The sequence below is a fragment of the Typopeltis vanoorti genome, chromosome 4 (genome assembly GCF_054136105.1).
Source record: "Typopeltis vanoorti isolate ZY-2024b chromosome 4, IOZ_Tvanoo_1.0, whole genome shotgun sequence".
NCBI classification, from domain to species: domain Eukaryota; kingdom Metazoa; phylum Arthropoda; class Arachnida; order Uropygi; family Thelyphonidae; genus Typopeltis; species Typopeltis vanoorti.
In genome coordinates this window covers 52954681-52970219 of record NC_143552.1, presented here as the reverse complement: position 1 = coordinate 52970219, position 15539 = coordinate 52954681, and the positions used below count along the sequence as shown (strand labels likewise).

The 15539-nt window shown below is 35.7% G+C and overlaps 1 protein-coding gene across 9 annotated transcripts in view; it reads left to right on the top strand.

The window, feature by feature from the left end:
• The window catches only part of Idua (alpha-L-iduronidase), a 288729-nt gene that overhangs the window by 249312 nt on the left and 23878 nt on the right, over positions 1–15539 (top strand). For 7 of the 9 annotated variants that reach the window (XM_090391167.1, XM_090391166.1, XM_090391168.1 and 4 more), the window contains one exon: positions 1761–1831. In XM_090391167.1, coding sequence (XP_090247293.1) covers positions 1761–1831 — 71 coding nt within the window. Of the gene's footprint in view, positions 1–1760; positions 1832–5375; positions 5534–15539 lie in introns of all 9 variants that reach the window. The other 2 variants (XR_016548188.1, XR_016548187.1) reach the window with 1 other exon arrangement.

Sequence of the window (15539 nt, the reverse complement as noted above, 5' to 3'; positions counted from 1 at the left end):
AGAAAAACTAAAAAATGTTTGATTGGCAGAGGTGTAAGACAGGGATGCTGCCTGTCACTGACTCTCTTCAATATATTTGCAGAAGAAATGATAAAAGAAGCATTTTATGAAAAGGAAAGAGGAATCACTATTGGAGGAAGAACAATACAAAATATTAGATTTGCAGATGATCAAGCAATATTAGCTAATACCGAAGATGAATTACAGCACCTAATGCAAAAATTTGAAAACATATGCAAGAAATATGGTATGAAAATTAACGCAAAGAAAACAAAAGTGATGAGAGTCTCCAGGAAACCAGGAAGTATCAAAGTGATGATGAATGGAGAAAGTGTAGAGCGGGTGAGACAATACAAATACCTTGGTAGTATAATACAAGAAAATGGAAAATGTGACATGGAAATAAAAGAAAGATTTAACAAAGGAAAATATGCCTTTTATAGCAAGAAAAATTTGTTTATTAATAAAATGAATAAAAGTCTAAAGAAAAGGCTTATTAAGTGCTATATTTGGAGTATGACCTTATATGGGTCCGAAACATGGACAATTAGGAAGAAAGAAGCTAAAATGTTGGAGGCATTTGAAATGTAGTTATGGAGAAGAATGCAGAAAATAAAGTGGACTGAAAAAATCAGTCCACTTTATTTTCTCTGTAGAATGAAACTTACTGTAAGAAATGTAACACTTTTTCATTAGTCCAATGAAGAAGTGTTACAAAGAGTCCAATGAAGAAGTGTTACAAAGAGTTGAAGAAGAAAGGAATTTACTAAAGACCATAAAAAGAAGAAAGCATAACTGGATAGGACATGTATTAAGAGGAGACAGCCTACCGAAAAGAATGATAGAAGGGAAAATTGAAGGAAAGTGACAAAGAGGAAGAAGATGACTAATGATGCTTGATGATATAATGGGAACAAGAAGATATCAGGAAATGAAGGAGGAAGTAAGAGACAGAGGAAATTGGGGGGAAGAGAATCTGCTGAGTTATACCATTGGACCTGTCAAGAGACAGAACACTAATGATGATGAGGCTAAAGGATGGAAAGGAAGTTGTAGATAACATGCATCAGCAAATTATTCAGATAGGTAGAAGGTAAATGAATATGCAGACTCAGATATGGTCACACAGACTGGAAAGAGGAAAGGACACATAGAAAGAAAAGAAATTTTCTTTCTGATATCAGATGACTGCTACAGTTAGACTGTGCATTTTTGCCTTCTTAAAGTTTCTGCATAGTATCTGATGAGAACCAACAGTTCAAAACAGCTATCAGGAAAGTGATACCTAAATGCATACTAATAAAAGGCAGACACATGGGCTTGTGGGCTGAATCATGTCTTTTAAGCAGTGCAAACCAAGGCATTCCATTTTGAAAGTTATATTTTCATAAGCTCTTCAGAAAAGTTTAATCTGATAAAATCAAAATTAATATATAATATCCTTTTATAAATAACATTTAGTTAGGTTTCATACTTTGACATTTTAATTTGTGATCATTTTCAAAAGTAGATATCTATATAAGTGCAAAGATGTTCTCATATATTAATGTAAATTTGTTCTCTTGAACATGATCTCAACATAGGGATCAAAATGCTAATATTGATAATTTAATTAAAGTTACTTGGTTCCCACTGTGTTTGTTACTTATCTATGCAAATACAACAGAATGAATTATGCTTAATTGACATATTAATTCTGTTATTTTTTTCTTTTTTTTTCAAATGTTTTAATTTGAAATTTTTGATATTCTACTTTGCAGATTCATATGCTCAAAATAATACCAGTGTCACATGCCACTGTTCTTATTGTTTGGAAAAGTGTACCAAATCAGTAAGTTTCATTCTAAATTGAGATATTTCAGAGTTTTAGAAAGTGATATTATGAGATTAAAACTTGAAGACATAAGTAACTGAAGACTAATTATAATCTCAATGTAATTTCAGTATAATTTCTCAGTGTAAATTCTCTGATAAAAATTGTACTAAGCAGTAATTGAAAATTTTTCTTTTACTTTGAAAAAGTTAGTGACAGAATAAATTTCACGTGTTGAAGTTGAATGTAGATATAAAGTTAAAATTGTTACTATCACCTTTCAGATTTTCAGAAATCAAAATTTAATATACTAATTTCATTTCATATGAACCTACTGCAGACATATATGAGAATTACTTACTTTCTTACTTGTTGGGGTATAGCTCAGTGGTAGAGCATTTGACTGCAGAAGAAAAGGTTCCCAGTTCAATCCCAGGTGCCCCTGAAATTTTGTCAGCCTGGTTGGCCGAGTGGTTAGCATATCCACTCTCCAGCCAAAAGGTTGCGGGTTCGAATCCCACCATAGGCATGGATGTTGGTGATTGTCTTTGAAAGTGGTGGTAGTGGACGGTAGATGGCGTGTAGTTGCAGTTCGTTGTAGTTGGTGGAGTGAGTGGTGGCGACAGAGAGTTGTAGAGCAGATACCCTCCCTCGATGAGTCTTTGGACTCCCTGGAGGTGTCACGTAATAATAATAATAATGTTTCAAAAAGATTCTGTTAAAGTCTTTTTAAAACTCAGCTGGCATCATTGGTTTCCTTAATTAAGAACTAGCAAACATCAAGTTATAACAAAGATCCATTGACTCTGCTAGGTTTTTCATTTACAGCTTCCCAGATAATGTTTCCAAGAGGAAACAAATACATTTATTTGTTACTCATTTTGTTGATGAATTTGCTACATATTATTATTATTATTATTATACCCTCCATGAAGTTGACAGACTCATCGTGGAAGGTTCATTCAACTGACAATATATTTATCATATAGAATCTTAAAATCCTTAACACTTCTTGCATTAATAACACACTCTAGTAATGTGTTTTATTTACTGTTGTCTCAACTTCCCCACCCACATCATAATATACTCCATATTTATACACACATTCACTACCATTTTCAACATCCACTCTCCCTACACCATGTCTCCCAGTCCACCCGAGCATCTTCTACTGAATGCATCTTCTACTGCTTCCAATTGCAACAGATATGACAGATTGGATCTCAGATGTAGAAGTACCTCCATTTAATGGCATTGACTGGAAGGCGACCATATGCAATTCTCCAAGCAAGATCCCTCCTGTTAGGGTATCCTAATCCTTGGAATTTCAATAAGTTATGAAACATAGTGTGTTTGTACCCAGCTGCAGAAGTTCACAGCAAAAGAGATTAAAGATTCTTTATACCAAATTTTACTTTTTTTAATGGAAAGAATATTAATACCAGAATGTTGTAGCAATCTTAGAGTTAAGCACAAAATGTTTCAGTATTCAGGAAGAATTTCTGCTTTTGTACCTTTATAATCATTTACTCCAAACAGGGGAAGATGAAAACCCAGGTAGTACTTTAGAAGGTCTGCAACATTTTATGGATTTTTGAAGCTGTATTGCTTAAATAGCATCTTCCATGCTTTTCTGATAGTTGAAGAAATCCCTTTTTAACTTCTTGGCATTGACTGAACCAAAAAAAAAAAACACACGCAGACTTACTATATAATTGCTTTTCTTCAGCTTCTGTATGTATAACTGAGCAGAGAAGATTATTATTATTATGATTCAGGCCTTCGTGAAGGCAAAAGACTCATCTTGGGAGGGCCTTCCTAGAAAACACAGTCTATCATACCACTCCTTGAACTCATTGACCCTTCGTGCTCTCACCACTCTATTAGGCAATGTTCAATAATCAGGTTCAACCACCCTCCATGCAAAGAAACCACTTTTCACTCTCTTGCTCACATTTTCCTTTCATAACTTTCAGGGATGGTCCCTTGTCTTCGCTCCTTCCCCCTGTTCCACCAAGCGAAAGAACTCCCCAGTGTCAGCCCTGTAACTACCTCTCAGCAGTTTAAAAGTCTCGATCATATCACCTCTCTGTCTTTTATCTACCAAACTGTTCAGTCCACATTCCCTCAGCCGATCCTCATAACCAACATTGTTTTTGAGTACTATTGCTTTAGAAGAAAAGGAAAATGGTCCAATTTTCCAGTCTTCTAAGGTTTCAATTTTCTTGTATATAAGTTCTTGAACAGGTAGTGTTGGGTGAGTGGAGAAGGGAATTCCAAGTATGAGGGGTTCTTTCTCTCTCCTCCCCCTCTTAGGGGGTTAGTCCAAAAGGAATGCCTCCAAGATCCCACTTTCCAAAAAACTTTTAATCTTGTCTTGTCTGCATTAGCAGTTAATCCACTGATCTTGCTGAATTTTTCCAAAATACCAAAAAGGATGTATATGGGATCATTATCCTTCAAAGTGCCAACTACATCATTGGCATATGCTAATAACTTATTTTTCTTCATAGTTGAAGGAACTGTTATTCCTCTTACAGCACGTGTATTGTCGACTTCCTGTAAGAAAGGTTCAAGGATCAATGCAAAGAGCAATGGACTAAGAAAGCAACCTTGCTTGACTCCTTTTTGAATTTTGACTGGGTCTGATAGGAACCAATTAACCAGGAGGCAGGTAGTTGAATTGGCATAGGCTCCTTTAATAAAGGATAACAGCTTTTAACCATGTCAATTTGCTGGAGGATGTGGAACAGAAAGGGATTTTGGACATTATCAAATGCTTGAGTAAAGTCTACTGATAGCACTGCCATTGGCTGCTTTTTTGTATTAACTAAGCAGAGTAGATCACGTAGCAGAAATAGATGAAATTCTACCTCTCAGCCTGGGACACCATACACCTGTACACTTTTAATTATGTATCTCATTCCTACTTTGAGCCTGTTATTGATAATGCATAAAAATATCCTGTAGTCAGTATTAGATAGAGAAATAGGTCTCCAGCTGCTGATTAAGGTGTGATCTCTAGTAGGTTTTGGAATGAGAATGGTATGGCTAGCTACAAATTCACTTGGTATGTGTGCTGACGAGAGAAAGGAATTAAATGGTATAGCTAGAATGGGAAGAATAAAATCCCAGAACTTGCAGTAAAGTTCTATCCCTAGACTGTCAAGGCATTCTTTATAGGCTGTGGGAACTTTCAATGCTATAATGGGTCTGAATAGGAAAGCCATTAATGTTCCAAGAGTTATAATTTCCTGCAGTACTATTGTCTTCAAACAGATTTTTGTAGTAGTGTTTTTGAACGGAGTCAAGGGTATCTTAAGTGGTGGATGTCTTCACCATCAATGCAGATTTGAGTGATAGTCCTTTCTTCGCAGAATTTAGTGAATTGTGTGTTGAAGAATGCAGGTGAAGGGCTACCTACTGTGCTGTATTCTTATTTAAAATTTTTTTCTTTTACTTGTTTCTGCCTTTCTATTTCTATGTTAATGTTTCTAATGATGTTGCTACATTCTATACCATTGCATTAGTTTGCTACAAACCAGCTTCTCTCTTTATACAGGTCTTTCAACTTTTTTTCCTTTGATCTTTATTGAGGTCTCATCAGTGGGAGTCAGACTTAGAAGTCATATCAAGATTGAAGTAATGCAGAAATCATATTTCCATATACAAGTAGTCAAAAGGTGTCACTCCTTATTACTAAACTACTCTGGATTAGAGGTAGATGTTCAAAGTTTTTTCACTTGGTTATACTATAAATTAAAGATGTCAAGATATTACATTCTTGGTTGCATGTTTTAAAATCCAATTCACTATAGAAATAGAAAGTAGCAAACAACAGTCTGCCCTTCCTAGATCCTCTGCTTACACAACAACCAAATGGATCCCTGGTCAACAGACCAAAACTGATTTGCTCTGATAACAATGTACTAACTTCTCAACTCAGCTACATATACAATACCTTTTAGCCAATAGCTGCAACCCCCACCAGATCAAAAAAATATTAATATTATTCCATTCTCACATACATCCATGGCATCCAAAAAGATGGCCAAGATCCTAAAGAAATACAATCATGTGATTACCTTCATTCCACCCAAGAAATTAACATCCGTTATCTACTCTCCTAAAACTACCTATAACCTCTGAATTTACCTGGCATTTGCAAGGTACTATGCAACTATAGCTTTTCCTTCTGTGGTCAGACAGCTAGGACAGCCAGCATGATTGGAGCACTGGGATTACATCAGGTTACATGACTATGGCAGCTCAGGATTAGTAGATCATGTCTTGGAGACCCACCATAGAATCTCTTGGTTGCATGTTTTAAAATCCAATTCACTATAGAAATAGAAAGTAGCAAACAACAGTCTGCCCTTCCTAGATTCTCTGGTTACACAACAACCAAATGGATCCCTGGTCAACAGACCAAAACTGATTTGCTCTGATAACAATGTACTAACTTCTGAACTCAGCTACATATACAATACTTTTTAGCTATAAAAATTATAAAAATACCTTGCATCTGCCTTCACAAACTATCCTACAGCCAAGAACACTCTGTCAAGCCCAATAAATCACTTTAGGACTATAGACCTCTCTCTCTCTCTCTCTGTGTTTCTTTCACCCCAATTTAAAGGGATCCTCTAGAACTTAGTCAGTGTTAACAATTTTCTTTGGTTGGAAAGACCTGGGTTTGACAAAGAGAATTTATTAGGGCTTTTCAATTCGAGATGTGTTAGCCAGTTTAATACAGAGGTGGCAGGATTTTTCCTTCTGGAGACTTGGTTTTTTCATTCTGCAAAACAAACTGGTGAGAAGAACACACATAATTTACAGATATTAATTTACTGGCCTCATAACTGTAGTGTTGCCATAAATCCAAAACAAACAAACAAACAAAAAAAAGACCTTTATTGAGGTCTCTTCAGTGGGAGCCAGACCCAGAGAAGTGATACTAAGATTGAAGTAATGCAGAAGTCATATTTTCATATAAGAGTTGCTAAAAGGTCTCACACCTTATTATTAAATTACTCTGGATTACAGAAAGTTGTTGGAAGTTTTTTCACATGGTTATACTATAAATTAAACATGGCAAGAGATTATATTCTTGGTTTAATCCTTTATCCAAGTGTAAGCAAACAAAGTTTGCACCTGAAGTATTTTCAGGACTGGGGCAACTCGTATATAGAAGCTAATAACTTCACATCACTTGCCTTAGTATCCCATAATGCAAAACACATATCCTTATGGGTATGTATAATGTTATGCATTATTGGAATGAAAATATGACTTCTGCATTACTTCAATTTTAGTATCACCTCTTGGTCTGGCTCCCACTAAAGAGACCTCAATAAAGGTCAAAACCACAGTCTGGGTAGTGACCCTTCTCATAATGCATAGCATTATACATACCCATAAGGATATGTGTTTTGCATAATGGGATACTAAGGCAAGTGATGTGAAGTTATTAGCTTCTATATACGAGTTGTCCCAGTCCTGAAACTACTTCAGATGCAAACTTTGTTTGCTTGCACTTGGATAAAGGATTAAGCCAAGTACCAATTAGTAAAACCAAGTGAAAAAACTTCCAACAACTTCAGGATAGATTCTACCAACAGAACTGTTGTTCATAATGCAAATCTGTATTATAAATCTAATCCTTTATTCCTCCTTCTAGCACTAGAAGTAAAGACTGCTTTACCAGGATGGAACACTAATAAAGTGATCATTAAATTGCTCAACCATGTCATTTCCCTTGGTTACCCAAGTAACAACTCTGTCTTAGATGATCTAATGATCTCTCCACACATCCTGCTTTTACCTAACATTCACTTATACAATTTCAGCTCTCTGTCAAAACACCTCTCTCTGCCACCATTGTCCAAGGTCAGTGAGCACTTACCCATTTCCAATACAATACTTCTGTTGCTGCTAAAGCCAGAGATAGAAATACTCAAGTCAACCAGTGCATGCATACAAATTTAATGCACACATGCACATTTTTAATCCATGGGATGCATACATGCCATACACGTAGCATGCCACAACATCCTCAACTGTCCTTACTTGATGTGATGAGGGCTAGAGTCACAGAAATGAATAATGTGAGTTAAGGCTTATGGATTTCTTTCAAGGATTTAGATGAACATCGACATGTTCATCATCATCAAATTCCTACCATGTACCCTCAAGGGGTGTATAGAATATGACAGTACTACATGAAAAAATTACATCATTACTAACTTCCTATCTACAATTTTCCTCCAAATCAGTCTGTTACTTGTCAAGACTCCAACATTATCAGATCTTATATTTCTATCATCTAAGGCACTTTGTACCGTATCAATCCACCTATATCTTGGTCTTCCTCTGGGTCGTTTTCCTGCCAATCTGGTAGAGAGCACTTGTTTTGGTAATCTTTCCTCTCCCATTCTATTTAAGTGACCATACCACCTGAGATTAGCTCTGCTAATGCATTCCTGGATGCCGACAATGTCAAGTTCTTTCCTATTATCCTCATTTTTAATATGATATTGCCATTGATGCCATCTGTTAACGCCTCTAATCTTTCTCAGGACTCTCATATCTGCGGTCTCTAGTCTTTGGTCAAGTGTTTTACTTCTGACCCAGCTCTCAGATCCATAAGTTAAAATTGGTTTGAACACTATCTTGTATACAGCTAATTTAGTGTTCCGACTAATTTCTCTCTTATTCCATATGAATTTATTCAATTGACTTCCCACCATACCAGCTTTGCTGATTCTGTTGTCTATTTCTATATTTAATTTACCATCTTCAGTAAAAATTGTGCCTAAGTAGCTGAAATGTTTTACTTGTTCCACAGGTTCTCCATTCACAACACAGTTGACATTTTCAATGATTCTGCCTATTTTCATTGTCTTTCTCTTTTAATTGCTGACCTTCATACCATATCTATTACAACAGCTATTCAATTTAGTCAGAGAATCTTGCAGACTTGTAGCGGATTTATTTAGAAGTATAACATCATCCGCATAAAGCAAAGAGCTGACATTAACATTTCCAATTTTGATATCATGTTTAATACCACTTTCCTTCATAATGTGATCCATATAGATAATGAATAACAGAGGGGACAATTTATATCCTTGTCTGACACCAGATTTAACATTAAACCATCTTCCTGTACTTCCTTCAATTCTAACTGCTGACTTACAACTCAAATAAAGACTAAGTATTGCTTGATATAATGCCCCATTGACACCATATAACTGCAGCGTATTGAATAGCTTCTCTCTTGGCACCTTGTCATATGCCTTTTCCAAATCGACAAAACTTAAATACAGATCTTTGTTATATTCCCATGCTTTCTCGACTATTTGTCGTAAAGTGAAGATCTGATCCTGACAGCCTGTATTTGGCCTGAATCCAGCTTGTTCTTCACCAAGCTTTTCTTCCACAATTCTTCTCAACCGTTTCTCAAGTATACTGGCATAGATCTTGCCAGGAACACTCAGTAGGGAAATACCTCTGTAATTCTCACATTCAGTTTTATTTCCCTTTTTATATATGGGTACTATGAGAGCTCTACTCCAATCATCGGGAATTCGTCCCTCTGTCCAGGCTTTCTGAACTATGCAGTGCAGCCACTGTAAGACTTTTATACCACCGTACTTCAGCATTTCTGGTTGAATATCATCTACTCCTGCTGCTTTTCCACATTTCAAGCCTTTGATGGCTTTTTCTACTTCAAGTATGGATATGTATTCCTGACTGCATGCCTGGTCAGTGTTTTTTATCACTGTGCTGTCATCACTGCTTGTTTCATTTAGCAGTTTTTCAAAGTAATTACTCCATACTTCAAGGATATCTTTTTTATCCAGTTTTCATGTCACCTTTATCATCTCTAACTCCTTTTACAGCACTCTTTCCTCCATTACTAAGCTTCTTCAACAACCTCCAGAATATTTTGCCACCTTCTTGATATTTATTTTCTATATTCTTGCCAAAGTCCTCCCATGACTTTTGTTTAGCTAGTTTTACACACTGTTTAGCTTTCTTAGATTTGTCTCTCTATTCTGTAAGAGTAAAAGCTGACTTATTTGCCAGGAACTTTTGATGTGCTTTCTTCTTTTCCTTCACTGCCTCTTTAACTTCCTGTGTCCACCAGGGAGTTCTGATTTTTTTATTCTTGCACACAGCCTCACCACATGCCTCTCTGGCAGAATCAATCAATGTTTTCTTCAGAGTTTGCCACTGAATCTCCAAGGTTTGATTCCTGTTCTCAAACTCTTTCATTTTCTTTTCAATAATCTTTCTGTATTTTACTCTACAGTTAACATCTGAGAGCTGCTAAACTTTTATTTGCTTTAAAACTTTCTTACATGTTATTCTTTTCAATATGAAATTCAATTTTATCCTGCTCAAGACTAAATAGTAATCACTTCCAATTTCAAATCCTCTGTACACTCTGGTGTCCTGCACCAGGGAGAAAACATCACTATCAACAAAAAAATAGTCAATGAGACTTTTCTTATTCCTAGCCTCTTCTCTCCATGTGAATTTGTGCACATTTTTATGTTGGAACATGGTGTTAGTAATAACCAGTCCATGTCCTGAGCAGAAATCCAACAGATATTTGCCATTATTATTAACATTAACATTTAATATTTATTATTATTAGCTTTGCTCTTTTCTCCAAATTTTCCCAAAATATTTTTGTATGTCTCGCAATCATTTCCTACTCTGCTATTTAGATCCCCAACAAGGACCAACTTTTCCTTTTTCATTGTGTCAGTTGCTTTTTCTAGAGCATCAAAAAATTCCTCCACTTCTACCTTAGTAGAACCTTCTGTGGGACCATAGGCACAAATAAGTCTCATTGTCCAGTTCCCCATTCTCATATTTGACCACATTACTCTACTTGAGACTGACTGCCATTCAAGAAGATTAGCCTCGTATTTTTTGTTGAATACTATGGGTACTCCTTTTCCTTGATTGTCATTGCCTGAATATAACATTTTGTATTTATTGCTCAGAAAGATCTCACCAGTTTTTGTCTTTTTTGTTTCAGTCACTCCTATTATGTCGATCTGATACTTATCTAACTCCTCAGCTAGCTCCATTTCTTTGCCATTCAGGCTTTTTATGTTGATAGTACCGATCTTTAACTCTGGTGATGTTGAGTTGGGGTGTGTTTTCAGATTTGTTCCAGTAGCTGACTTTTCGCTGTTCGCCCTGGTTCCCTGGCGAAAACATCGGGGGGGGCCTTGTTTAACTGGGCGACGCCCCAGCCGGCATGAAATTTTGTCATGTTGTACCTTCATTTTTTTTTTATTTTGGTGTAACCAATAAGAATACAATTTGGTTGGCTAAATCCCAAATTGCCAGCCCATCCTCATTTATTCAGTATCCAAGTAGATACCCAACAGGGTGCACCAAGAGAAGGTGAGGATTGGACATTAGGTTACGAAGCCCTGGTCGGTTCTCCGTATTCCTTTAAAGGCTATGTGGAGGTCTCCTCTCAGTTATACAGCTTTGACCCTTAAGCACCCCTATAATGTGAGTTAAGGCTTATGGATTTATTTCAAGGATTTAGATGAACATCGACATGTTTCATTCTCTAATTAGCTGACAGCATTATTAGGAAAAGCATAGAGAACATACAAATAAAAAGATCTGAACACTTACTAACTGTTGTTTTTTAAAATGAAGATAATTGATAATATAATAGCTATTCATGTGTGCCATTAGATATATCATATGCAGTCTATGTATTGTTGCATAAAGTCTATAAGTAGTTATTGGCATAACCAGAGATCTTGTATGTTACATAAACAAATAAGATGCCATGAAGTACAGGGTGTTTCATAAAGAATGACCCGATTTCAAATAATTATATTTAATAATGAAAATGTGGTAAAGTTACAAAATAAATTATCAAGTAATTTATTTTATTACCAAGTAACTAAGCATAGCGGCTATTTGGGTGCTAGTAGCGGCATCTAGCGGGCATCATATCAAACTCTGGGCCAAGGCCGTTCACATGGTACAAGTTGCATTCATTTGTGGTTCGTGGTTGCAGAGATATACAATTTTCAAATTGGGACATTCTTTTTGAAACATAATTAGTAATATAATAGCTATTCACGTGTGCCGTTAGATATATCATATGCAGTCTATGTATTGTTGCATAAAGTCTAAGTAGTTATTGGCATAGCCAGATATAACCATGACATGACATCTTATATGTTACATAAACAAATAAGATGTCATGAAGTACAGGGTGTTTCAAAAAGAATGACCCGATTTCAAATAATTATATTTAATAATGAACATATGGTAAAGTTACAAAATAAATTGTCAAGTAATTTATTTTATTACCAAGTAACTACGCATAGCGGCTATTTGGCCTCTAGTAGCGGCATCTAGCAGGCATCATATCAAACTCTGGGCCAAGGCCGTTCACATGGTACAAGTTGCATTCATTTGTGGTTCGTGGTTGCAGAGATATACAAGTTTCAAATCGGGACATTCTTTTTGAAACATCCTGTATAATGCGCTGTGCTTTGTTCAAGGTGTAATGTAAATGAATCACTTCCAAAGACCCTGTAAACATTCTACCAAAAAAGTTGTCTTCTGAGTATGACATGGAAATGGATGGCCAATCTATATCATGATGTTTGGAGAAGACATGTACAGTGAGACCACTTTTTTTTTTTCTCCTATGTTCTACATTAACCAATGCTCTTTCTTGCAAGTTTTAAAACTTCCCCACCTGATCAATGATAAAGTATGCTCTTTATAAATGAATCATTATATTTATAGAAAACATACAAAGTTTTGCAAGATGTGGACTTGTTTAAGGTTGTTCTGATGTTAACTGTTTTTAAAAAATGTGGTTATTCTTATTCTCTTAATGTTTTTATTCCACCTACATAAGGTAAAAGAAATAGCATACATGTAATTAATTTCTGGAGATGCATGAGCTGGTTTATTGGAGAATAACAGTTTCTTTAACAGCTTCTTTCTTGAACAGCCATTTAGAAGGAATCAGATGAATAAAAATGTAAATTCTTTATTTTGTGTTTCGTCATTCTCAAAAGCCTGGTTCTTTAAGGTATGATAGCTGTTAACTTTTGTTAAGGATGGTGAAATGAACTGGCATGTAGATATCAACCGCATTAATTGGTTTTTGTCAGACATCTAACTCTCTATGTTTCTATCTTTTTTTTTTTTTTTTTTTTTTTTTTGATGAGGACTTCCAAAAATGCTAATCTTTTATGCTTCTCAATCTCTAGCATGAACTTAATCTTGGGAAGGTGATTTTTTTCAGAAAGCATACAAAGATACAAAGTCTTCTGGGTCCTTAAAAGTCTGTTTTCAGACCATAAAAACATTGTCCACATGGTGTGAAATACATGGTTTTGTGTCACTAGTGCCATGACTTCATTCTCAGATTTCTCCATAAATTGGTGATGGGAGGAAATAGCAGGAAACCTACTAGGAAAAACCCTATTTTTGCAGGTAAAACTTTTCTGTTCAGGTAAAGGAGGAGGATTGTAAGCATGATGTCTAGTGAATAGAAATTGATGATTCTTTGACTGGTACATTAATCAATAACGATACCACATCGATTGGGTAAAATATCTTCAGGAGTGACTTGGATATTTACTAGTTTTTTTACCAAACGAGCTGAGTTCTTCAACAATGTATTTGAGTGTCCAACATGCATGTGCATCATAAGTAGTGTGGATAATGATGCATGTGCAAGAGAAATTAGATGAGAGAGAGAGAGAGAGAGCTAATGCCATCCACTACTGGATGGACAGGAAAATCAGATTTGTATATTTTGCGAACCCTATATAGTCTAGTGGGGTTGTTGGGGGTGTCTCGATTGAAGTTATTTCAGGAATTCCTCTGAGAAACTTACTGTGGTGGAAATCAGATCATCATGCTAAGCATGCAAAGCCACAAGTAGGATCAAGTCTGTTTATGAATAAGTGATAAGTCCAATAGCATAGAGATCTTATAATATAATTGCAGTATAACTTGGATTTCTACTCCAGACTTGTTATTGCTAACACAGTGTTCCAACATAACAATGTGCACAAATTCTCATGGAGAGAAGAGGCAAGGAATAAAAAAAGTCTCATTGACTGTGTTATTGTTGATAGTAATATTTACTTCATGGTGCAGGACACCAGAGTGTACAGAGGATTTGAAATTGGAAGTGATCACCATTTAGTCTTGAGCAGGATAAAATTGAATTTCATATTGAAAAGAAGAACATGTAAGAAAGTTTTAAGGTGAATAAAAGTTGAGCTGCTCTCAGATGTGAACACCTGTATGACTAAAATACACAAACATCAAAAAAAAATGAAAGAGTTTGAGAACAGGAACCAAACCATGGAGATTCAGTGGCAAGCCCTGAAGAAAACACTGATTGATTCAGCCAGAGAGGCATGTGGTGAGGTTGTTTGTAAGGATAGAAAAATCAGAACTCCATGGTGTGGACACAAGAAGTGAAAGAAAAGAAGAAAGCATATCAAAAGATCCTGGCAAATAAGTCAACTTGTGCTCTTAGAGAATACAGAGACAAATGTAAGAAAGCTAAATACTGTGTAAAACTAGCTAAACAAAAGTCATGAGAAGACTGGTAAGAACATAGAAAATAAATATCAAGAAGTATGCATGGATAGGCTTATGAGTTCGTCAGACATGTTGTAGTAGATTTCACGGTATGATATGAAAACAGATGGATAAGAAAATAACCATTTATTAACTTAGAAGCTAATATTTTGCTGGTATTATATCCAGCATCTTCAGAGCACACAACACAAAGTTTGTTACAAAAGTAAGCCAACCACAATCCGGTGTAACAGTGGAGCTAGTATAAGTAATTGCAGCGTGCAACACAAGACTAAAGTCCTAATATGGCACCATCTAGGGAAAAAAAAAAAAAAAAATTCAAAGTTTTGAAATAATAGTCCAATCAAGAAGGTGGCAAGATATTCTGGAGGTAGTTGAAGAAGCTCAGAAATGGAGGAAAGAGTGCTGTAAAAGAAATTAGAGATGATAAATATGACATGAAAATGGGAAGTATGGAGTAATTACTTCGAAAAATTGCTAAATGAAACAGGCAGTGATGACAGCATAGTGGTAAAAAAACACTCAACAGGCATGCAGTCAGGAATATATATCCATACTTGAAGTAGGAAAAAACCATCAAAAGCGTGAAATGTGGAAAGGCAGCAGGAGTAGATGATATTCGACCAGAAATGCTAAAGTGTGGAGGTAATATAAAAGTCTTACAGTGGCTGCATTGCATAGTTCAGAGGATCTGGACAGAAGGAAGAATTCCAGATGAACTCAGTAGAGCTCTCATAGTGCCCATATATAAAAAAGAGAAATAAAACTGAAAGTCAGAATTACAGAGGTATTTCTCTACTGAGTGTTCCTGGTAAGATATATGCAAGTTTACTTGAGAAACGGTTGAGAAGGATTATGGAAGAGAAGTTTGGTGAAGAACAAGCTGGATTCATGCCAAATAGAGACTGTCAGGATCAGATTTTCACTTTACAACAAATAGTTGAGAAATCATGGGAACATAACAAAGATCTCTATTTGAGTTTTGTAGATCTGGAAAAGGCATATGATAAGGTGTCAAGAGAGAAGCTATTCAAAATGCTACAGTTATATGGTGTTACTGGGGCATTATATCAAGCAATACTTAGTCTTTATT